At 44.9% G+C, this 23,520-nt stretch overlaps 2 protein-coding genes across 3 annotated transcripts; one reads left to right on the forward strand and one right to left on the reverse strand.

Annotated features, from left to right (window-relative positions):
• Positions 1–3,086: 3,086 nt before the first annotated feature.
• LOC112853467 (histone H2A type 1-C) lies at positions 3,087–3,612 on the reverse strand. The gene has a single exon (XM_025917009.2). It carries the CDS (start codon positions 3,541–3,543, stop codon positions 3,151–3,153), a length of 393 nt encoding a protein of 130 aa, XP_025772794.1. The 5' UTR covers positions 3,544–3,612; the 3' UTR covers positions 3,087–3,150.
• A 220-nt stretch (positions 3,613–3,832) lies between these two features.
• LOC112853475 (histone H2B type 1-C/E/F/G/I) lies at positions 3,833–18,166 on the forward strand. Of its 2 annotated transcripts, XR_015250961.1 has the most exons (3): positions 3,833–4,271; positions 16,131–16,279; positions 17,925–18,166. XR_015250961.1 is itself a non-coding variant. In XM_025917017.2 (2 exons), the coding sequence occupies exon 1, from the start codon at positions 3,882–3,884 to the stop codon at positions 4,260–4,262; it is 381 nt and encodes a 126-aa protein (XP_025772802.1). In that variant the 5' UTR covers positions 3,834–3,881; the 3' UTR covers positions 4,263–4,271; positions 17,925–18,166. The 2 variants fall into 2 exon arrangements, 1 of the variants encoding a protein (XP_025772802.1); XM_025917017.2 differs by lacking the exon at positions 16,131–16,279 and having other exon boundaries at positions 3,834–4,271.
• Positions 18,167–23,520: the final 5,354 nt, after the last annotated feature.

Here is a 23,520-nt window from a genome sequence, read left to right on the forward strand (position 1 = left end):
TTTCTAGTTGGTGATGCTGTATCATCCTGGTCTGCATTGTTGGGGATGCCCTAAATAACCAAATAATGATTGAGCTTAGCCTCACATCTCAGTAAATCCCTGAGATCAACTTTTTGTCCCTGGTGTCCAGGTGCCTCCAGTAATTGGAAGGCCTGGGTTTATCATTCTCATCAACTTGCCCCAACTGAAACGGTCCTCCCCAGGACCCTTGAGGCATGGCGGATGGAGACCTGCTCGATGGCTGGAAACCAACTGAAGCTACTGAGAATTTATTGCTCACTGGAGAATTTTCCAAAGGAGTAGCTAGGGCTTTTGGATATAAACAGTGACGTTTCAAAGAGGAAGGCAAAGAAGTATGCTGGGAGGGGGAGCTAGGACACATCTCTAAGCAGTGTCCTCTGCTTGGGGAACGGCCTCTTGGCTGTCCTCTTCGGTAAGAGCTGGTCACTTGGCACCTTCTGTGCTTCTCTGAAGCTCCCCAAATAAGATGCCAATGCAAACTAGTTTTTCAGAAGGGATTTTCTACTGCAAAGAGAAGATGTTATTAGCAACCTGTTAGTCTCCTCTGGTGATAAGCAGACCCTCTAGAACAAGGTGCTTCCTGATGGCCCAGCCACTGACTCAGCTCAGCATTTACACACTGCCCAATTTTCAAGTGTTTATCTTATGCAAGGGTCTATGCTGACTTAACAGGATGGGGTCTTTGACTTTAAGGAGGTCTTGCTGAAGAGGAAACAAATAAAATTAACACAATGTATCCTTAACCAAACAATACAGAGTTTTGTTACTGAAGCCCAGAGGGGAGAATTCAAAATCATATCTTCACTAACTCCTTCTTCATGCAGAAGAAATTAGCGTATCAAGTCCTGTAACTCTTTACCGAACCACCTCCTGATTTTTCCCCTTGTTTCAAGTCTAGGGGCTTTTCCTCTGGGTTTGCAGTGCTAATACCGTGGGTGACCTTCCTCCGTTTGTGTAGATTCCAGGGAGAACACCTCTCCTCTTTCCCTTGAATTCTTCACAGCTGAGGATACAACTGGTGACAGTCGGGTACATGGACAAAGTTAAGCCATTATGTATTGAGTTTTTACCGGTTTCATTATTCCGACAATCACCTATTAAGGGAGCTGTGCTTACAGCAGAACAGCCAGCAGTTAAAGTATTGGCCTCCTGACCTTGGGACTTAGACAACGTCTAAGTCTGTGTTCTGTTCCCGTTACCTAGGCTTTCAAGTCTGGAGAGTGATAGCACTTACCTGTAGATGGTTGGCTTAAATGAATTTTCTGGAAGCAGGTAGGACTGCGCCTGACACAGTAAAGTGCTTAGTGTCAGCTGTTGCCCTTGAGTGCCTGTGTTCTAGTTTCAGAACCCACACTGCTGAGCCTACTTGTTTCACCACTAGGTGAGCGAAGGTGAACAGGAAGAAATGGAGGCAGGGGGGAATTGACCACGAAGCCCAAGGTCACCCACCTGGTCAGTGCTGGAGCTGGGCTCAAAACCAACCTGGAAAGTTCATGAAGAGCATTGCTAGGCTCATATAAAGCAATTCGGACCTAAGGATCCAAGTTCTCCAGCATACAAGAAATTCTGGGTGCAAAGAACCTGGTCCTCTGGGCGGACCCCAGTCTGGACCGCTGCCAGGCCGGAACCTCCCCGTGTGCAGTCTCAGCCCGCCTACCCCTTAGAATCCTTACAAACTCAGAAAACTCTAACGTGTTAGAATCAAGGCGCTCACTTGTTCTGCCCCTTTGTCTTCACCAAACTCCCAGACACCCTAGCCCCTTTTTTCCAGGGTGACTATCAGGCTGGGGGAGCGGGAGGCGGGACTCGGGGAAGGAGGGAGGTGGGTGGGAGTGGAGGAGGAGGAAGGCTGGGAGGGTGGAGGCTGCTTCCAGACCATTCCAGAAGCGTCACCATTTAGAAAGTGGGAGGCATATCCACGGGGAACCAGCTTCTGTTTAGATGATCTCCCCTCCCCTCCCCGTACATATTCCGATATGAATGCTCCCCCAACACTGCCACCTGAAATGCTTCAGTGGGAGCTCCAAGAGCGTGTGCAAGAGGCTGTTTCTTCTTGGGCCGCCTGAGTCTCCGAGTGCAGGGGTGTGGGCAACCCGTGGCCCACTCACCCTTCCTGCCTAAAAACTTTCCAGAGCACTAACCCAGTCACCCCAAAGAATCACTTGGAGACTCAATCTTAGAAAATAAGATTGCAGGAAGTTTTGCACGGTCCCAGATTGCAGCTTTTGGTGTTGGGAGCAGCTAAATGACTAGATCCTCAGTAGCAACTGCTTTGGAGAGGCCTGTGGCCCGATTCTATCTACCTTTTTTTCAGGCTGCCTTAGGAATCTAGGCATTTGAGCCTCTTGAAATAAAGTGTTAATTGCAGTTGGCTGCAAGTCCAGCACTGCTCTAAGTTAGGGGCTCTAAATGCATTGATTGGCAGAAAGGTCTAATGAAAACACCAATTTCCCACCAGTTTATGGATAACAAGACCGAGTACCAGGAGTTAGAAACTGGCTCCAAAGCCAATTGACTTGTAAACAGGAGAAGCCTCAATTCGAATGTGGATTCAGTCAGTATTGTGAACTATCCGGTTCGGGGGAAAGCCACTTTTCAGAGACCCTTCCCCATACTTGAAGTTTCAGATAATACTTTGAAAACTTACAGGAGCAGAGGCTAACTCCTTTATAGATTAGTTAAGACGGGTTGCTCGCAGCCCAAGACGAGGCACCTACCAGACTGGCCAGGGAGTTACCGTGTTACTCGGTTAAGTTTACGTTCAAGGACATCCGAGCAACTTCGCAAGACAGCTTAAGAAATCACTGCGGAGCTGCGCAGTTAACCGAGTTTTAAGTTAGACATTACTATCCGAGGTGCCTAGATTCGTCAAGTCAGGAAGTACAAGCAGTTGTCGAACACTCGATTTGCCGTTACCTAGAAGGACCGGGCGATTTTAACACCTGGATGCTTTTTTTTCAAAAGCCGAGGAACCGCACTATCCTGGCTTGGGCTAAAATCAACTTACCTTTATCGACTTCCCCGCCTTAACCTAAAAAGTGGTATTAGCTCTTCCTTTGAAGCGGTGGGGGGCTCTGAAAAGAGCCTTTGGGTATGAAAGCGCTTCCGGAAACTCAGAGGACTGCCAGATCACTTGCCCTTGGCCTTGTGGTGGCTCTCGGTCTTCTTGGGCAGCAGCACGGCCTGGATGTTGGGCAGGACGCCGCCCTGCGCGATGGTGACGCGGCCCAGCAGCTTGTTGAGCTCCTCGTCGTTGCGGATGGCCAGCTGCAGGTGGCGCGGGATGATGCGCGTCTTCTTGTTGTCGCGGGCCGCGTTGCCCGCCAGCTCCAGGATCTCGGCCGTCAGGTACTCCAGCACGGCCGCCAGGTACACCGGCGCGCCGGCCCCGACCCGCTCGGCGTAGTTGCCCTTGCGGAGCAGGCGGTGCACGCGGCCCACCGGGAACTGCAGCCCGGCGCGAGAAGAGCGAGACTTCGCCTTGGCGCGAGCCTTACCTCCCTGCTTGCCACGTCCAGACATCGTAAGCAACGGAAAGAAATCCCAAGACAAGAGAACTAATCACTTGCCAAAAGAGAGCAAGCCGGGAAGTAGGTAAAACATCGCTGCTTTTATAGCCATTTCCTGGGGAGCAAACCCGGTTGCCTGATTGGCTAGTAACGAGTCTCAGTCAAGTAGCCAATAGAAAAGCTTTATTTCCATACCTCATTTGCATAGTTCTGCCCATGGATGACAGCCTCACGGCTGGTCTTCCAATGAACTAAGACGCGGTCTGCATCCTTCATTAGCATAAAAGCCCTATAAGTAGCAGACATTCGCTTCCTGCTTTCACTCCACTTCTGGCGTTCTGAGGTTTTAAGATGCCTGAGCCAGCGAAGTCCGCTCCCGCCCCGAAGAAGGGCTCCAAGAAGGCGGTGACCAAGGCGCAGAAGAAGGACGGCAAGAAGCGCAAGCGCAGCCGCAAGGAGAGCTACTCGGTGTACGTGTACAAGGTGCTGAAGCAGGTGCACCCCGACACGGGCATCTCGTCCAAGGCCATGGGCATCATGAACTCGTTCGTCAACGACATCTTCGAGCGCATCGCGGGCGAGGCGTCGCGCCTGGCGCATTACAACAAGCGCTCGACCATCACGTCCCGCGAGATCCAGACGGCCGTGCGCCTGCTGCTGCCCGGGGAGCTGGCCAAGCACGCCGTGTCCGAGGGCACCAAGGCCGTCACCAAGTACACCAGCTCCAAGTAGACTCGCCAAGTAAGCGCCCTCTTACCCAACCCCAAAGGCTCTTTTCAGGGCCACCCACATGTCCACTAAGAGAGCTGTAATCAAACACTTGAGTTTGCATGGGGGAGTTAGCAAGATATTTACCTTAAAGTATTGTACTTTAGAAAAAGCCATTGCACATGCAGGAATAAGCAGGTTCTTTGTTTTTAACGGTACTAAGAGACGGAAATGAAGGTGATACTAAGCACTGCGGAATTTTATGTGCCAAATGTTATATTCCATTACTCTACTCCGGGGAGTTTTCAGTGAAAACGCATGCTGTTTCGGGGCCGTGCTGTCTGCTTTATGCGACTCCCAACCTTCATAGGTGGCTGGTGGCTTGTAGTTAAGATCTACATACTGCTGTAGAGGACGCCTTGTCAAAACCGCTGGGTAACTTGCCTCCAAGGAGTCTGAACTGAAGGCAAGCAAGTACTAGGGGCGGAGAAAGGAGGTGGGTCGACGGGAAGGACGCCATTGAACTTGGCATTCTCAGTCTCCCAATAGGGAACCTTCCGGTACCAGATACCGCAGGCAGTCTGTGTGTGGGGAAATCCCACTTTAAGCACTTCACTCGTGGACTTTGCTCCAGGCAAAAGTTTTAAGGTGTAAAAAGCGCTTTCTACGTTTGTTTTACTCAAGTCACACGTTTCAGTACCGAGTGGTCAAGTTTGCTTTTTCCATTAAAAACATGGGAGGGTACAGGGAATAAACTTTGTTACAAAGGACACAAAGACCTGTAACAATTTCGGATAAAATGCAGGACAGTGGCAGACGCTGGTCACACTAGCTCCTCAGCCAAACGCGAAGGTTTCCTGAGTCCTTCAGCAACTGAAATTGGATTTTTTTAATTCTCCTATGTGCCTATTGAGCCTGCTTAGGGACTGATGGTCCAGTCCAGACTGACCACCTGTCAACGAATCAGGTTACCCCCAAAACGTGCAGCTTCACTATTACCAGGTTGACTACAAGGGGTTGTTTGTTGTTTGTTTGCGTTCTTGTTTTTCTCCGTCGCTTCTCCCCTTTTTGTCTTATATAAATTCTGGTCTGCCTTTGTTGGATGAAATAATTCTATAGTTTGTTCTCCCTTCTATACAAGTGAAGGGCAGGCTACTCATGAACTACCTGACCATTTATTTCTGAAGGTTCCACCAAGATGTTGTTTACCTAAGTCCTACCATAGGAATCAATAGAAATGTGTGACCTGGAAAGGAACCTTGTCCAGCCCTGGGCTGTTGGGAGTTTTATGCTTATATTCCTTTGGTTCTTGATGGCTGCAATGTATTCTTGCCCAAAGTCGTTTCTTATTTTGGCTTTTCCTGATTGCCTTTTGCAGATCGGGTACACCCTGCTGGCTTTATGTCAGATCGTGAAGAGATTAGTTGGTGGCAAAGGACAGGGAATCTGAAGTCTAGATCATTTGTTAATTTTTCTGGGGTTGATTGTGTTTATGTACTATTTGTTCTTATAATTCTCTGGCATTTGAGAACACATGAACAGGAAGCTGGTCTTTTCTTTCTGGCCTTTAATGTGATCCCCTGGGTTTGGTGTTTTATGTTTGTATGCTGTGGATTCCGGAAACTAAAGATAAGAGTCTCTTTCCTCCTTTCCAAACGTTCTTTTCTTGTGTTTTCTCCTTACATATCCAAATAGTTGTCCGTATCTGCAAAAACAGCATTCCTGCTTCCAAGATAATGCAAACACACACTGGCAATCCGTAGTAACTTTTGACTTTAAGAAAGTGGTTAGGCCTTACAGGAGACTAATGACAAGAAAGAAAACAAGTTAACCAAATCTCCAGCGTGCAAAGGCCTGTCTCTTGCGAGGCAGAAGCCTCTGAAGTTTATGATTCAGCAACACAAAATTATTGTCGCTTCAGGCTTTTCAAGGTTAGAGAGAAGAGAGAAGAAACATGGTATCATAAATCACACTACTGAGTCGGACCCAAAGTGAAGGGTTCCGATACCTTTTTTTGAGAATATTTTCTGTTTTGTGAATACAAATGATTTTGAGCAGGTTGTCTACTCTACCTCAGCAGGGGATCAGTAAATTACAGTGGAAACTTATTTACATTTTCAAGGGCTTATATAAAGAATGAAAAACACAATTGAACGTAAGAGAAACTAGGAGCTAGAGAGTATAACGCTAGAGGAAATAAGTCAGTCAGAGAAAGACAAATGCCCTATGATTTCACACGTATATGGAATTTGAGAAACAAAAGGAGCAAAGGGAAAAAAGAGAGAGAGAGGCAAGCCAAGAAATGGATTCTTAACTATAGAGAGCATACTGAGGACTGTCAGAGGGGATGTTGGGGGGTGGGGGTGTGTGTGCTAAATGGATGGTGGGGATTAAGGAGGGCACTTGTGAACAGCGCCTGGTGATGCATGAAAATGTTGAATCCCTATTGTGCTCCTGAAACTAATATTACACTGTATGTTAACTAACTGCGACTTAAATAAAAACTTAAAAAAGAGAAACTCAAATCAAAATAAACGTTCTCCCAATGTTTTAAGTGTGCTGCCCCTTTAAACTATAATTCAGAGAAAACAGAAAAGTTTAACTGTGAATTTAGTGGTTTTATTTATTTATTTATTAAAAAAAATTTTTTTAATGTTTATTTATTTTTGAGAGAGACAGAGACAGAATGCGAGTGGGTTGGGGCAGAGAGAGAGGGAGGCACAGAATCCAAAGCAGGCTCCAGGCTCTGAGCTGTCAGCACAGAGCCTGACACGGGGCTTGAACTCACAAACTGGGGGATCGTGACCTGAGCCAAAGTTGGATGCTTAACCCACTGAGCCAGCCAGGTGCCCCAAGTTAGTGGTTTTAGTTAAGAGGTTATAGGATAGGAAACAAAACAGAACTCTATCATTTTTGAACAACTTAACATTTTTAGTTCATGATATGTAATTGTATAGGAAAATAGCACATATTTTTAATCAAGTAAATTTTTGGATACATTCATTGGCTTCACACTTTTGCTTTAGAAATGGCTTTTTGTCTTTTTCTTTGTTATTGTCATGATGTAAAATTAACATTAGCATGATATTCTAGTTCACACAAGTCTAGGGTTTATTTTCTTTTTTTTTTTTTCATTTTATTTATTTGTTTTTAATAGGAAATTTATTGTCAAATTGGTTTCCATACAACACCCAGTGCTCATCCCAACAGGTGCCCTCCTCAATGCCCATCACCCACCCTCCCCTCCCTCCCACCCCCCACCAACCCTCAGTTTATTCTCAGTTTTTAAGAGTCTCTTATGGTTTGCCTCCCTCCCTCCCTCTCTTTTTTTTTCCCCTTCCCCTCCCCCATGGTCTTCTGTTAAGTTTCTCGGGATCCACATAAGAGTGAAAACATACGATATTTTCTCTGTATGACTTATTTCACTTAGCATATCACTCTCCAGTTCCATCCACGTTGCTACAAAAGGCCATATTTCATTCTTTCTCCTTGCCACGTAGTATTCCATTCTGTATATAAACCACAACTTCTTTATCCATTCATCAGTTGATGGACATTTAGGCTCTTTCCATAATTTGGCTATTGTTGAAAGTGCTGCTATAAACATTAGGATACAAGTGCCCCTGTACATCAGCACTGCTCCTGTATCCCTTGGGTAAATTCCTAGCAGGGCTGTTGCTGGGTCATAGGTAGGGTTTATTTTCTAAAAAAAGAAAGAAAGAAAGAAAGAAAGAAAGAAAGAAAGAAAGAAACCCTAATTAATTTGAACTTATTAAATTTCTTCCAGTAGGTTTACTGGTTAGAAGAGTTAAGATCACTTTATTTAAAATTACACATCTGTAAATTACACACTGAACTAAATTAAATCATAATAGATAATATTTTTAAAAGTTAATGTTCATAATGTTGCATACAAATCACAAAAGCTCAGTGTGTCAGCTTAAATACTGAATTCACAACCTATACATAACTGTAAGAATTTTAAGGCATATTAAATTGAGTATTTAAAAGCCTAATCTTTGGATACCTGGACAATTTCTGAATTAGAGGGTACAAAATATGCATCCCTAAAAACAATTTGGTCTATGCAAGGCCCTTATTTTTACACAGTTAAGAATGACCCTAGATTAACAAGTTAGAGAATGTGGAAATGCCTTAGGAGAATGGATATATATATATATTCGCTTATCTTTGCCAGGAGAGAACACAATCACCTGGTTCTTTTTTTTTTTTTTTTTTTTTAAGGTTTATTTATTTTTGAGAGAGAGAGAAAGCAATCAGGGGAGGGGCAGAGAAAGAGAGGGAGGCACAGAATCCAAAGCAGGCTCCTGGCTCTGAGCTGTCAGCACAGAGCCTGATGTGGGCCTTGAATCCACGAACCCTAAGATCATGACCAGAGCTGAAGTCAGATGCTTAACTGACTGAGTCACACCTGCTTCTTTTAAGGGCTGTTATTAACACACAGAGTTCTGATCCTATTAAGTATTACAGCTGTAGAAAGACACAAATATGCACACAAGATCATGGCTGTATTTAGTGTGTTTATTTATTGCGGTAACAAATGGAAGTTGTTACCGTTTGTTAATGTAGTAAATTCAACTTAATATGTGTTTTATGCATGCTGATTAGTTAAATATACTTCGGAAGTGAAGTTAAAGGCTTTGAATTGATCATTATAGACTTTATCATTATATTTATCTATGGTATGGGTGTATCCAAAAACACATGAACAGGAAGGTTTACTAGGATTCGTTAAAAACATAAGCAAAAAACACTACAAGAAAGAGAAAAATTCAGGATTCAAATGGAACTTTCAATATATTGTGTCTCTGCCATGTGTGAGATAATTTTCAACAAAAGTGCTTCGTGTCAAAGAACCTGCTCCCATCACTTTATGCTATGTTTTACAGGGCACTCTAAAATATGACTGCAACCATTTCCCCATTTTTATATACCCATGATTTATGGTTACGTCTTAATGTAATAACCAGTTTGCTCTGACAAGTTTATTTTTCACCGTCCCAGATTCAAGCTCTGACTACAGATCAAAACACCAAAAAGATTTCTTTTACAGTGGGCCTTGCTTGACAGCCATTGGGTAACCAACGATTTATTCCCTCCACTTAATGAGAGGAGGGACGATAAAATAATTAGGTGTGTTTGGTATTTTTCAAATATTGACTGCCAAATCACTGCTTGGTCTGCTTTTTATAATAATTCCTAAATTTTCTTGTCTTCACATTTTTTTTGAATGTTTATTTATTTTTGAGAGAGAGAGAGAGAGAGAGACAGAGTACGGGTGGGAGAGTGGCAGAGAGAGAGGGAGACAGAGTCCAAAGCAGGCTCCAGGCTCTGAGCTGTCAGCACAGATGGTGATGTAGGGCTTGAACTCACAGCCATGAGATCATGACTCGAGCTGAGGTCAGGCGCTTAACCAACTGAGCCACCTAGGAACCTTGAATTCCTAAATTTTCCAGTCTAAACCCAGCTTCCCAACCTCCTGATGAGAGTAAATAACAACTGTTCTCACACTAAGCTCGTTTTATGCCGGTTTGTCTGATGTCCCACCCTGATTACAATTTTTGACACATTATTTGGTAGTTAATTGTTTCTGAAGAGTAATCCGGGTAGATTTTTACTGTTATGTTTTAACTTAACTGTTCCCTATCATCAATAATTCAGTGGGGGGAGGATAATTACTCATGAGAGGAAAAGGAAGAACGAGTCGTTACAATTAAAGGTGATGCTAAAGAAAATACCCCAACTGCAGTGTGAAAAACAGCCCTTAACGTTTTCATCACCATCAATACTATAACGACAATTTTCTAGTTTGATTTCTGAAAATAAAATCAAATATAACCGGCCCCTCAATAAAAATTGACTATCACAGGGGCGCTTGGGTGGCTCAGCCAGTTAAGTGTCCGACTTCGGCTCAGGTCATGATCTCATGGTTCATGGGTTCGAGCCCCGCATCGGACTCTGTGCTGACAGCTCGGAGCCCGGAGCCTGCTTTCAGATTCTGTGTCTCCCTCTCTCTCTGCCCTCCCCTGCTTGCACTCTGTCTCTGTGTCTCTCTAGAATAAATTAACACTAAAAAAAAAATTGAAAATTGACTATCACAAATCTCTCACACTGCTTGTATAGCCCAACCATCTCCAGACTTTACAGTCATGTAACAAAAAAATAACTCCCATGACAAGCACAAACCAGTTCAAATTTTACAAATATGTTGATTAGGCCAAAGACGCGACAAGTGATTGAATCTCACCTTATTCATGATTAATATAAATTGCAAACCTATAAAGGTGGGGCAAGGCTGCAACAGCCACCTTAAGAACCACATTAACGAATCAATTTCATGTTATTGTTAAAATTTATGGATTTTTCCCCACATGGTAATGCCTTTACTATTTGTGAATGATGAAAAGATCATAGGTAAAATACCTTCAAAAATCTGTATAAAAGTATTCACATTGGACATCTACCCATATCATCCCCCATCTACTGAGAAGATTATATGAGAGAATTTAAAGTAAAATTTGCCCCAAACAACTTAAACTTAACGGTGCCAAAATTTTACTCTTTCCCCTAATAATAATGATAACGTGTCCACCCCTGAAGATTCTCATAAATTCTTATCATTTGAGATTGTACCAAAAGATCCGTGTGGCTTGATTTCTCTTCTCTTTTGACATGTTTTGCTTTGGGGTGTTCTGATGTTGTTGTATATTATGAATAACTAATGTTATTCATACACTATCATAATTGAGCAAATGGAAGTTACCTTTGAAAAGATGTCACCACACACACTTCTACAAAATATACAGACTATATTCAAAGAGACTTCAAGAAATGTCTCGCTGTGACATCTGTCACCCCACTGCTGGCCAGGGTTGATTTGGCTGGTCTGGCTGGCTAGGCTGGCGTCCCCCTTCCTCCCTCACCACTCCATGTGAGTCCCTTCCGGGGCTGTGCTAGGTCAGAGAGGATGACCTTCCCCGATACAGGAGGACCATTCTGTGGTCAAAGGTACAGGAGTAGCTGTGCTCTCCCGCCAGAATCTCCCAACACGCTCTCAAGGTCCATTTGTAGGAGGAAGTAGGGGACTCAAGCTTCCAAGATTCCAGATATGTCCATATGAGGCTCTGCACGTGGCAGTACGCTCCAGGACAGAGGGATATTTGATTCTCTGTGCAGACATATGTAGAATCTCACCACTTTGGTATAAATTCCTATTGGAAACACAATCCGAGACTCATTAAAAACTCTCCAGAATTCTGGAAATAGGAAGCTTGCTCTTATGATTCTACAGGTCAAGATGAGATCTAGAGTCGACCGTTTCTTCCTTTCTCTTCCTCTCTGTTTTGCCTTTTTCTCCAGTATCCGCCTTTCCAACAATTCGACTTTGGATTTGGTCTTCCTCAGTATTGAATAGAATAGAATAGAATAGAATAGAATAGAATAGAATAGGATTTCTCAGAGCCTAGACCTCCATACCTTGGCTAAAATTTCCTAAACAAGAATGAGTGCTTCTGACTGTGGCTCAAATTACAACTGAAATAGTCAAGAAAAATGATACATGTTTAACTAAAATATATCAGAATGATCTTTGAGAACTATTCTAAGTAAGACAAGCCAGTTTAACACTTGGAGACTACCTTGACTTCAAATACTTATATGTGTGTGATTGTTCTCATACCTTTTTTGACCAAAGTCAAAAGTGGGGGAGTTGAGAAATTCCTGTGCCAGAAATGGTGGAGACATGGCCTACCCAAGATGGAGGTGGTGACTGAGGGTTAGAGGAATATTCTATGCAGAGACAGCCTGTCCCGTGCTCCACAGACAATCTTGAGAGTTTCTGAAGAATCGCTAATTATTTTCTTTGGAAGTCCTCCTTGGTCTGTGTAAGAACAGATTGTCCAGACTAAAAATAATGCACAAACGTAACATCCTGTTCTTACTCTGCAGGCTTTTTGTCCCCCCGTCTCTGTTATAGAATCATCTTTTTTGACTTTGTTGGATGAAATCAATGTATTGCTTTGTACGCAGGAAAACAGCCGGCTAATAATTACCCAAATGTCTTTGAGTTTCTGTTTGACAAACCTACCACTCTGAGCCTCTGGGTGGTAATAATTGCTTACTCATGAAGCTGGGGTGAGGATTAAATGAAACAGGAAATATAAAGCACTCCTCCCAGGGATGGTTTCATGGCAGTAAAATAGCTCCATGGTGAAAAAGAGCATAGCGTCTGGAGACAGAACCTCCAGGTTTGACCCCTCCCAGCTCCCTACTTATTAGCTGTGAGACTGAGGCAAATCCTCATCTCATCTGTGTGCCTCAGTGTCCTCATTTGTGTCTTTTTTGTTAATTATTATTATTTTTAATTTTAAGTAGGCTCCATGCCCAACACGGGGCTTGAACTCATGACCCCATGATCAAGAGTCACATGATCCACTAAGTGAGCCAGCCAGGCACCCTTGGCCTCGCTGGTGTCTTGAGGATGATGGTAATAGCGTCTACCTTCTAGATGTTTGTGGAGATTAAAGATCTTTAATGCACAGAAAGCACTTTTGAAGAGTGCCTGGCACATGGTAGGTGCTCAGTGTCTGCTGATATTTGACAAACTTCATTTATAGCCTTTTTTATACCCCTAAAGGGACCTAAGGCAGATTATGATGATCTTGGTAAAAGCCGGTTTTTCATAAATCGGGAATTTCACAAGAGATCTGATATAAAAAGAATGCCAACCGATTTCACCATGTTTTACCCTGGTCCAGTAGGTTGAAAGAAAATGCAGTCCCCCACCACACCCCATATTTAATGACCTCTCTAGGCCTCTTCCTAAGGGCATAAAGAATGATCCCTGCATTTCTCTTGAGTCTTCCAGATTTGGAAGGGTGTATAGATTCAGCACTTGCTAAGTAGTCCCAGGTGTCCTAAATTAAAAGGCATTAAACGTTAGTTTTTCCAAACTTTCACCCTGGGCGATCCTGGATGACCAAGCGGAAAAAGAAATGGGGCCGAATACACATCTGCCCGTGACCTTTCCTGCAAGATATTCTAGGCTCGGATGAAAATGTCTAGACTCTGCCAATCAGCTTGACATCTTCAAGCACTGTGGGTTCATTATAATTTAAGGAGAAGAGAGTAAATCTGGAAAATGAGCTACTTTTTGAGTGAGGAAGAGGAAGGCTTTGGTTGGCTCAGTTGAAGACTTAGGTAGCTTTATCATCCGGTAAGCAATTTGCATTGTAGTTGATATAAAGGCCTGTTTCTTTCTGCTATGGTTTTTCGTGGTGTTAGATGTCCCAGCTGTTGGCTCTGACAGGACAAAGGAACGGCAGTGGCGGGGCTGGTCTCATCGAGGAGCAGACAGACTTACCTAGAGGAGGCAATACTGGCGTGAAACCTTGACCTCATCCCTTAGACTAAACTTGTCTTCTGACCCTCTCAAGTGCTCCAAGTAAAAGACTTGCCTTCAAAAGCCACAAGGATAAACCTTTGTTCTCATTCTTTTCTCCCTCCTGTCTTCACTTTCTCCTTTGTTTTCTTTTCCTTTATTTTTCTTTTCCCTTTTCTCCTCGGTTATTTCTTATTGGCCCAAACTCCACTGTGGGACAGCATATAAAAACACAAAAATACTGAAGATGGAAATGTGCCCTTTTTACTGCCGGACTTGCTTAACTAGCTGTGGCGAGAGATAGTGGGTGCTAGGTTTGAAAACACACACACATGTGGGCTTTAGGGCACTGAAATAAATATAGTTTTTACAGCTGAGAAAAGTCAATGAAATCGTGTATTTAAGAATCGTACGGAGATGGTGCAGGTTCTCAGACCGCGAAGGGAAGGGAAGCTGCTAGGCGGGAGGGTGGGTCAGTGATACCCGGCGGGCGTCAGGGTGAGGGCTTTGGGGAAGGTCTGGGAGAGTGCTCAGGGGTCTTGATTGTCAGGGTTAGAGCTGGAACTTGGCCCAGTCAGTTCTAAACATAAATGAGACTGAATGGATTGCAAATTTTTCCTATATTCTTTTATATGTGTGTGTGTGTGTGTGTGTGTGTGTGTGTGTGTGTATTTAGGGCATACGTATGCTTTTATATTTATATGTATTTAGAGCTTATATATGCATACACACACACACACACACAGACACATACATATGTTTCAAACATTTTTAGGTGTACAACAAAATTGAGAGGGGGGTACAGATTTCCATATACCCCCAGTCCCCACACGTGCGTAGCCTCCCACCTCAGCAACATCATTCACCAAAATGGCACTCTTTTGGATGACCCTACACCAGCATATCACAATCGCGCGGGGACCATAGTTGGCCATTGCGGTTCCCTCTTCGTCGTGTACATTCTATGGGTTCGGACAAATGTGCCATGACATCCATCCATCATTATAATATCACACAGAGGCTTTTCACTGCCCTAAAATGACCAGAGATTTTAATCAGCAGGAACTGGGGGGAAGGGTCGCGGGGCCTCTGTCTGGTGGGGCGTGTGAACTGGGGCATCGTGGGTGGTCCCCATGTGCCTGAAGGGGATACTTATCTTGCCTTTAGGATTCTCCCACGCACTTTGACACGCCCTTCCCCTCCACCCTGTGCCTGGGCCCTCCTTCTCCCCTCTCTTTTGTGTTCCAACACCCTGCTTTCCTGGCTCTCTGCCACCCACATACACTGGACCTCCATTTTTTAAAAAAATTTTTTTCCTTCCTTCTTGCCTAGAAATCCCTACTCATCACCATCCCACAGGCATCTTCCGGCCCATCGCTTCCCAGTTGTCCGGTGTGAGCATTGCACAGTTTGTACTTAGTTGTGACCCCTTGTCTACTAGTCTTGTCCAACAGGCTCTGGGCTCTGATTTGGTCACCACAGTATCCCTAGGGGCTGTCGCCGGGCCTGGGGCACAGCCACACACATAAATGACGGACTGAATCAGTTCATTCACCAATTTTTGTGGAATGCCTCCTGTGTCCCAAATTCCCGTGTACATACAGCAGTGAACAAAATCACAAAATCCCTTCCCTCGAAGAGCTAGGACTCTAGGAAGGTAAGATTGAAAAACAGAATAAATAGCTAAAATGTCTGATCTTTCAGAAGGCAAGTGTCATCCAAAAAACCAAAAGCCAAACCAAAACAAAACAACAAAGGCAGGCTTAAGGCATGAGGACGATGAGGTGGGGGCTGCCGTGATGAACGAGGAATGAAGTTTTGAGCAGGGGGCCCCAGGGTGCTTGGGGCTTGACTGGGAGACCAGATCCAGGATCAAGGTGCTACTACGAATAACAATGTTGCGTCTCTTCAGTAGACAAGCCTCAGGTCAAAACAAGGCGGATGACCCTGTTCTATGAAACAGATCTCCCAAACCTAGGGGCTAACCACAATAGATATGTCACTCTGTTACACAGTGTTGTATAGTGTCCCGTCACAATGGGGGGATGGGGCTCTACTCCATGGTCCTTCAGGGACAGTTTCCTTCCGCCTGGTGCCTCAGATGTCCCCGGGTCTTAGAGAACTCTGCTGGAGCCCGGACATCCGGCCTGCAGACAGAAGAAGGAGGCTTTCACGGGCCAGGCCCCGAAGCGGCACACGTTATTCCGTCCACATGATTTTGATCGGAACTCAGTCCCAGCACCCCTAACCTGCCAGGGAAGCGGGAAAATGCGGACCGGCTGCGTGGGTCGGCGCAAAAAAAGCCGATGGATTCGGAGCAAGCAAGTGTTCGGGAGTCACGAGGTCCAGCTTTCTTCCCAATCCCTCTCCCTCTCACCCTCCGGACCCTCTTAAGGGTCAAAATGGTTTTTCGTCAGGCAGTGACAACATCCAGCGCAGAAAGAATGAGGAGGGAGCCGTGGGGTGACTGAGTTCTTTCTTTTCTCCCCCAGCCCTGAAGGACCACCCTGTCACCATCAGTGACCGTCTCCTTGGAAGGGGACAAAGTCACGGCCGTCCCGGGGCTCACATCGTGGCTGGAGAAGACAGACAATAAACAATAGTTATTATACACAATTATATAGAATGTGAGAAAGGAAAGGTGGGTCACATGTGGCAGTGCCTGTCATTTTAATATGTCCACTAATGAACATGCTTCATGTAACCATAGCTGCTAACACTGGGGTCGCACTTAGCCAAGCACCGTTCTGAAGGTTTGCTCTATTAACCCAGTTAATTCCCAAACAATAAAACTGGAAAGCACACGGGGAAGAAGAACCAGTGATGAAGGAAAGGAGAGAAATCAAAGTCCACCATTGTCCCTCTGGCGTGTTTCGAGGACCTGTCCCTCCTTCTCTGGTTCCACGGTCCGTGTGTTCGTTCGGGTGTGAGCGGGCGAGACTATGTGTGAGCTCACAGAGGGAGAGCCGGGGGGATGCCTCCAGCACGGACCTTAAATTTGGGGCCTCTTCAAGGGGTTTAAAGTCACACGTGGCCTTTGTCATTGTTCAAGACCATGACATTTGAAGGGGCAGTGAGTCCGTGAAATGCACTCTCGGAATATCAGAGGTCACATCTTGAGTCAGCAGAGGTGGGCGGTGGTGTGAGGGGCAGACTGTCCCTCACCAGTTAAAGAGAGAGAACTGCCTTCCCTCGTCCGCCCCGCAGACCATCAGGCTCTGCTTCAGGCGAATCTCTCCAAAAACTTACCTGAATGTGACCGTGATGGCCCTTTTGTAAGTCCATACAAAATGTGCGGCAAAGTCTCTGTGTCTGTAAAGTGAAATGATTGCCTGGGCGTTAGACGTGTCCAGCACGGGTTATAGTTATGAGTCCTCAGACCCGCCAGGTGTGCGAACACTTGTCACAGATCCCGGATGTCCCCGCCAAAGGGTCGTGTCAGTCTGCATGCATTGAAGGGGGTGGGGGGCTCCCTAACAAGGAAACCCTGCCAATGTCTTCCTGCATGGGGTTCCATCGCCTCCGGGGGTAAAATCAGGTTTGCCTCTGCTTGTTTGTCAAGACGAGGGGGAAAAATGCATTTTGTAACATCTCAAGAAACAGACTAGGCATTTATTTGGGTGCATTTCCATTAGATATGTTTCATTTGACTTATTTCAAAGGCGGTGGGGGTGACTTCATCTGTTAGCAGCGCGATGAACACCCGTGAGAAGGGTGGCTTCCGGGATGGTTTCAACCGCTCCCTGTGGGAATACCGAGCTGGAACTCCAACCCATGGCCGTGCCAAGGGCCTTCCTCACCCCTCACGGGCAGTCCAACTCACCCCCAAACACCCCACCTTAGACAACCCCCACCACCTGGCCTTTGTCACTGTGGTACCTTTGTGAAAAACCCTGACACGACAAATTCTTACTCGTCCTTCAAGACTTAGCTCAAATGTAACTTAGGAGACACTGACTGGACCAAATTCATCCTTTATTTAAGAGTCTACAGAGACTCCAGAGGGTGTGAATCGCCACCCAACAGCCGTGTCACCTGGGAAGCTCAACCTTCGCCTTCTCATCTATCCAGCGAACAGAACGATAGCAGGTGCCTCATAAGGTTGCTCCAAGATTAAATGCATTGGCATCAATAAAACGCTTAGAACACACACTGCCTGGCACAGAACGAGCTCCCAGTGAAATTAGCCATTGCCATTACCTCTGTTGTCTCAGAGTCAAGTACAGTGTCAGGTATCTGATGAATTATAGAAATGAATTGATCAATCAATCTCTCTCTTTTCACAGGAGCCGACGGGTTTTAGACATCTTTTCCCACCACTGCTCACTGCTAACCACCACGGCATCTCTCGCGTAAAGCGACGAGTGACGCTACGAGAAGATAAATGGAAATATTTTTAATGATCATGGAAGGCTCAGTAAGAACCTGGCTAAAATATTTTTTTTCTGAGTATAAAAATATTAAATGTTTATTGTAGAAATGTGTAAAAAGAAAAATATATAAAGAAGAAATTAAAATACTCCTGGTATCTCTTTTTTTTTCAAAAAAAATTTGTTTAATGTTTATTTTTGAGAGAGAGAGAGAGAGAGAGAGAGCATGAGCGGAGGAGGGGCAGAGAGAGAGGGAGACCCAGAATCTGAAGCAGGTTCCAGGCTCCGGGCTGTCAGCACAGAGCCTGATGTGGGGCTCGAACTCATGAACCGCGAGATCATGACCTGAGCGGAAGTCAGACACTTAACCGACTGAGCCACCCAGGTGCCCTGGTACTTCCTTTTAATATGTATGTGACAAATATGTATAGATGAATATGAATACATAAGGTACACCCATAACATATATCATATATAAAGCAAATTTAGGTACCATGCCATAGATACACATATATAATTTTCTAGGTAATATGCTTAGAAGCACAGTTTTTAAAAACGTTTGTCTACTTTTGAGAGAGGGAGAGGGAGGATCCAATGGAGGGAGAGAGAGAGGAGGCACAGGATCCAAAGCAGGCTCCATGCTGACAGCGGAGAACCTGATGTGAGGCTTAAATTTACGAACTGTTGGGGCGCCTGGGTGGCTCAGTTGGTTGAGTGTCCAACTTTGGCTCAGGTCATGATCTCACGTCTTGTGAGGTCCAGCCCCATGTGAGGCTCTGTGCTGACAGCTCAGAGCCTGGAGCCTGCTTCGGATTCTGTGTCCCTCTCTCACTCTGCCCCTCCCTCACTCATGCTCTGTCTCTCTCAAGAATAAATAAAAAACATTAAAAAAAATTATGAACTGTTACCTGAGCTAAAGTCAGATGCTTAACCGACTGAGCCACCCAGGCAGCCCTAGAAACACAATTTTTTATGAATGTATCATTACTTGGGTAATTAGTCCTCTGTTATTGGCTACCTAGATTGAGTTCTATTTTTATGCATTATAGATCATACAGATCACACGTCTTTGTTTAAATATGTGATCATCTCCTTAGGATAGACTTCTAGAACTAGAAATACTAAATCACCAGGTCACAGCATTTTTTAAGGCTCTTAATACAAAACATTGCCAAAGTGCCATCTAGAAGGACCATGCCAATTTATAATCCCAACATACTGTTTACACTGAGAATTTTTTAAAGCATTATTAACCTGACAGGCCAATAATAATAATAATAATAATAGAAATGCCAGCTCCTTCGTTATTAGCGAGTGTACCTTCCCCCCACATTTTCATTAGCTGTGATCCCGTAAGAAACGAAGGGCAGCCTAATGATGCCCGTGACCACGATTGTCCCCTGGGGGGCCACCATATGGAGAATAAGCAGGCTGTTCGGTTAAGACCAAAAACTAGTATTTGTCAGTCAGGTGCCTCCTCTGTCCAGGACTGTCCTGGAATAATGAACTGCATTTGGCTGTGTGTAGCTGAAATTGCTTTTGCCTGCATTGTCTTTTTTTTTTTTTTTAATTTTTTTTAATGTTTATTTATTTTTGACAGAGAGACACAGAGCATGAGCGGGGTGGGGGGGGGGGGCAGAGAGAGAGGGAGACACAGAATCTGAAACGGGCTCCAGGCTCTGAGCTGTCAGCACAGAGCCCGACGCAGGGCTTGAACCCACGAACCGTGAGATCATGACCTGAGCCGAAGTCGGATGCTCAACCGACCGAGCCACCCAGGCGCCCCTGCCTGCATTGTCTCTTGAAAGCCTCTAACTGCTCCATGAGAAAAGCGTGTACTGTGGATTGAATTATGTCCCCCCAGAATTCGTATGTCGAAGCCCTACCTCCCAGTGTGACTGTGTCTGGAGGCGGGGCTTCAGCAAGTATTTAAGGTGAAAGAAGTTGTAAAATGAGGTCCTAGTCCAAAAAGATTGGTGGCCTTATCCGAACAGGAGGAGGAAAAGCTAGCTCTCCCAGCGTGCATGCGCCACAGAAAGGCCGTTTGAGGACAGAGCAAGAAGACAGCCAACGACAGGCTGGGAAAGAGCTGTCACCAGAATTCGGCCACGCTGACAGTCTGATCTCAGATTCCTAGTCTCCAGAGCCATGAGGAAATAAATTTCTATTGTTTAAACTTCCCAATCATGGCATTTTGTTCTGGTAGCCCGAGCAGACTAAGACAGTGTCATTGCTGTGACACACAGACCAGGAAAGTGAGTAAGCCCAGGAGAAATACAGTTATATTTGGCCAAGATCATTAAGAATCAGAAAGAGGCAAGGTGGGAGAACCCACTTGTCCTCATTCCAAGGCCAGGGCTCCCCCGTGCCACAGGCAGACAGTAGCCTCAGAGGGTCCAGAGTCACGTGTCCCCAGAGCCAGCACTAGACTAAGACTTGTCACCGGAAGAGGAATGCTTCAGCTCGAATAAACATGCTCTGACCACTCGCTTAGGAAAAACATCGCGCTTCATGCAAAACTACAGTGCAAACTGTGTGCAAAACCACTTTCACCTCTGCGGTGGAGAGAGATATAAAGCCTAACACTATCCTTGCAGCATTGGGGTCTATATGTGCGGCAAGGCAGGCTTTCACAGGGGTCCTAGAGTAGTGCCTCAGACAGGTAAATAAACTGGAAAGACATCTAGTGTAAAATGTTTATTATTATTTTGCTTAATAAAGAAGCCCAGGTACACAGGCTTCTCTAGCACCCTGTGCTGTCAGCTGTTCAGTTTCCACCCCCTTGTAGTTTTCAGCCTCACGGCCATCTTTAGCGCCTCTGGAGGGCCAATCTATGCGCCAGCCTGGAAGAAGGGGTGAGATCAAGGGGAACTAGGCAAGGGCCATCTGAGGTCTACTGGATTACTATCGGGAAGTTAAAAGAAAAGGCTTCCTGCTTTTTTGTCTGATGCTTCTGTATTCTGTATTAAAGTGCAACAGAAAATTCACAAGTTCCAATGCTGTGTCTCCGGACTTTCAAAGACTGGCTCATTGGCATCTGTGTGGCTTAGGAGGATCGTTTCGGTCAAGTTAGCACAAAGGTTTTGGATGGAAGTCTATATACGTGTTATTCACAAATGAAACAGCACGATATGAGCACCTGTCTTTGCTTACATATAAATAGCTAATAAGAGAGGTCGGAACGTCTGGAAGAACAGAAATAAGGTCACCTGAATGGGGGGGCGGGGGAGGTCCCAGTTATGCAAATAGCTTTTCTTCTTGGTCAGGCATTTCTAGTGCTTCCTAATTGGATGGTGGCAGGTTTAGCTCCTCTGTCCTCTGAGAAGTTTCTAGAACTCCTTCTGAAGGTGTTCAGTTTCGTAAGGAGCAGCAGAAACAGGCTGAACAAGTGATTCAGGTCCATCTGACTCAACAGAGGAAGACTTTCCCGCCACCCTCTCAAAGTCCTCCATTGTGAACCACCTGGGCAGGTTATTGGTTTCGATGTTGATCTCTGCACCCAAGAATTGTCAGTGCATATACTAAAAATTTTTCAATGGTTATTCATTTTTGAGAGAGAGAGAGAGAGAGCACAAGCAGGGAAGGGGCAGAGAGGGACGGAGACACAGAATCTGAAGCAGGCTCCAGGCTCCAAGCTGTCAGCACAGAGCCTGACTCAGGGCTTGAACCCACGAACTGTGACATCATGACCTGAGCCAAAGTCAGACGCTTAACCGACTGACTCAGCCACCCAGGCCTCTGTCAGTGCCTATGTTTAAATCTTATCTCCCAAATAAAGAAAATGGTAACTTCTTTAGCTTAAAGACCAAGTAATACTTCTTTCTTAATTAAAAAAAAAAAAAATGTTGTTTTTCTGTCCCTCAGCCCTGGAACAGCATCGTACCTGCATTTGATATTCAATACTTGATGACTTTTATTTATTTTTTAAAAATTTGTAAACGTTTATTCATTTTTGAGAGACAGAGACAGAGCACAAGTCAGGGAAGGGCAGAGAGGGAGGGAGACAGAGAATCTGAAGCAGGCTCCAGGCTCTGAGCTGTCAGCACAGGGCCCGATGCCATGCGAGGCTTGCCCCACAAACTAGGAGATCACGACCGGAGTTGAAGTCGGATGCCTGATCGACTGAGCCACCCAGGTACCCCGAACACTTGACGACTTTTAGAGACAACCTTCACAAAGCATGAAATTATACACATGCCCTTCCTACAAAACAAACAAAATAGTTACTCAATAGCTGAACAAGCAGTCAATCGAAATAGAATAATTCAAAACGGAAGAAGTCAGTTGAAGAAGAGTTAAGGTTAATTGTGAAATAGTGTTTGTTAAAGACAGTGGAAAGCCAAATATGAAGTTCAAAAATAGCTACTGAAAAAAGAAGAAACATATGACAAAGGGATAACAGTTTTACAAGGTAGTTCTAAAACTTAGATACCAGGAAAATCCAAGAAGTATATAGGGTGGACACGTTAGTAAGTGAAGCCCCGTGAATCTCACTGAACACAGGGAAAATCTAAAGCCTTTATTTTATTCACACACACACACACACACACACACAGAAATATAGGGTAAACATTGTTTTTCAACGTTTCAACGTTTATTTATTTTTGGGACAGAGAGAGACAGAGCATGAACGGGGGAGGGGCAGAGAGAGAGGGAGACACAGAATCAGAAACAGGCTCCAGGCTCTGAGCCATCAGCCCAGAGCCCGATGCGGGGCTCGAACTCACGGACCGCGAGATCGTGACCTGGCTGAAGTCGGACGCTTAACCGACTGCGCCACCCAGGCGCCCCGGGTAAACATTGTTTTTAAACAACAGACTAGAATATTAATATTAAGAATGGGCTGCTGGGGCACCTGGGTGGCTCAGTCAGTTAAGCGTCCGACTTTGGGTCAGGTCATGATCTCACGCTTTGTGAGTTCGAGCCCCACATCAGGCTCTGTGCTGACAGCTCGGAGTCTGGAGCCTGCTTCAGATTCTGTGTGTCCCTCTCTCCCTGCTCCTTCCCCCACTTGTGCTCTGTCTCTCAAAAATAAATAAATGTAAAAAAAAAAAGAAAAAAAAAAAAGAATGGGCTGTATAGTTCCCATATCATGAGAGAATAATTTTATTATATTTTTAAAAGAAAACAGTTCTCTTATTTTCTTTGTGATCGCTTCCATTGTTTGACTTCAGAAGAACTGTCATCAGAAGTTGATCTAAGGAAATGTTTACAGCAGGAGTATTGTTTCAATAATGAGAGTTTGGAAGGGTGACTTTCCCACAATAGAAAGTTTTTCAAGATAAAATTATATTATTGGTCCACAAAGCACAAGTGCTCTAAGGGTGCCTGGGTGGCTCAGTTAAGCGTCCGACTCTGGCTCAGGTCATGATCTCATGGTTCACGAGTTCAAGCCCCTCGTTGGGCTCTGTGCTGACAGCTCAGAGCCTGGGGCCTGCTTTGGATCCTGTGTCTCCCTCTCTTTCTGCCCCTCCCATGCTCACACTGTTTCTCTTTCTCTCAAAAATAAATA

Source organism: Puma concolor, chromosome B2 (assembly GCF_028749965.1).
Source record: "Puma concolor isolate L17-30 chromosome B2, mPumCon1.1.hap2, whole genome shotgun sequence".
NCBI classification, from domain to species: domain Eukaryota; kingdom Metazoa; phylum Chordata; class Mammalia; order Carnivora; family Felidae; genus Puma; species Puma concolor.

Excerpts from the sequence above, each read along its gene's own strand:
- LOC112853467 (XM_025917009.2), bottom strand. The coding sequence starts at position 3,543 with ATGTCTGGACGTGGCAAGCAGGGAGGTAAGGCTCGCGCCAAGGCGAAG.
- LOC112853475 (XM_025917017.2), top strand. The coding sequence starts at position 3,882 with ATGCCTGAGCCAGCGAAGTCCGCTCCCGCCCCGAAGAAGGGCTCCAAG.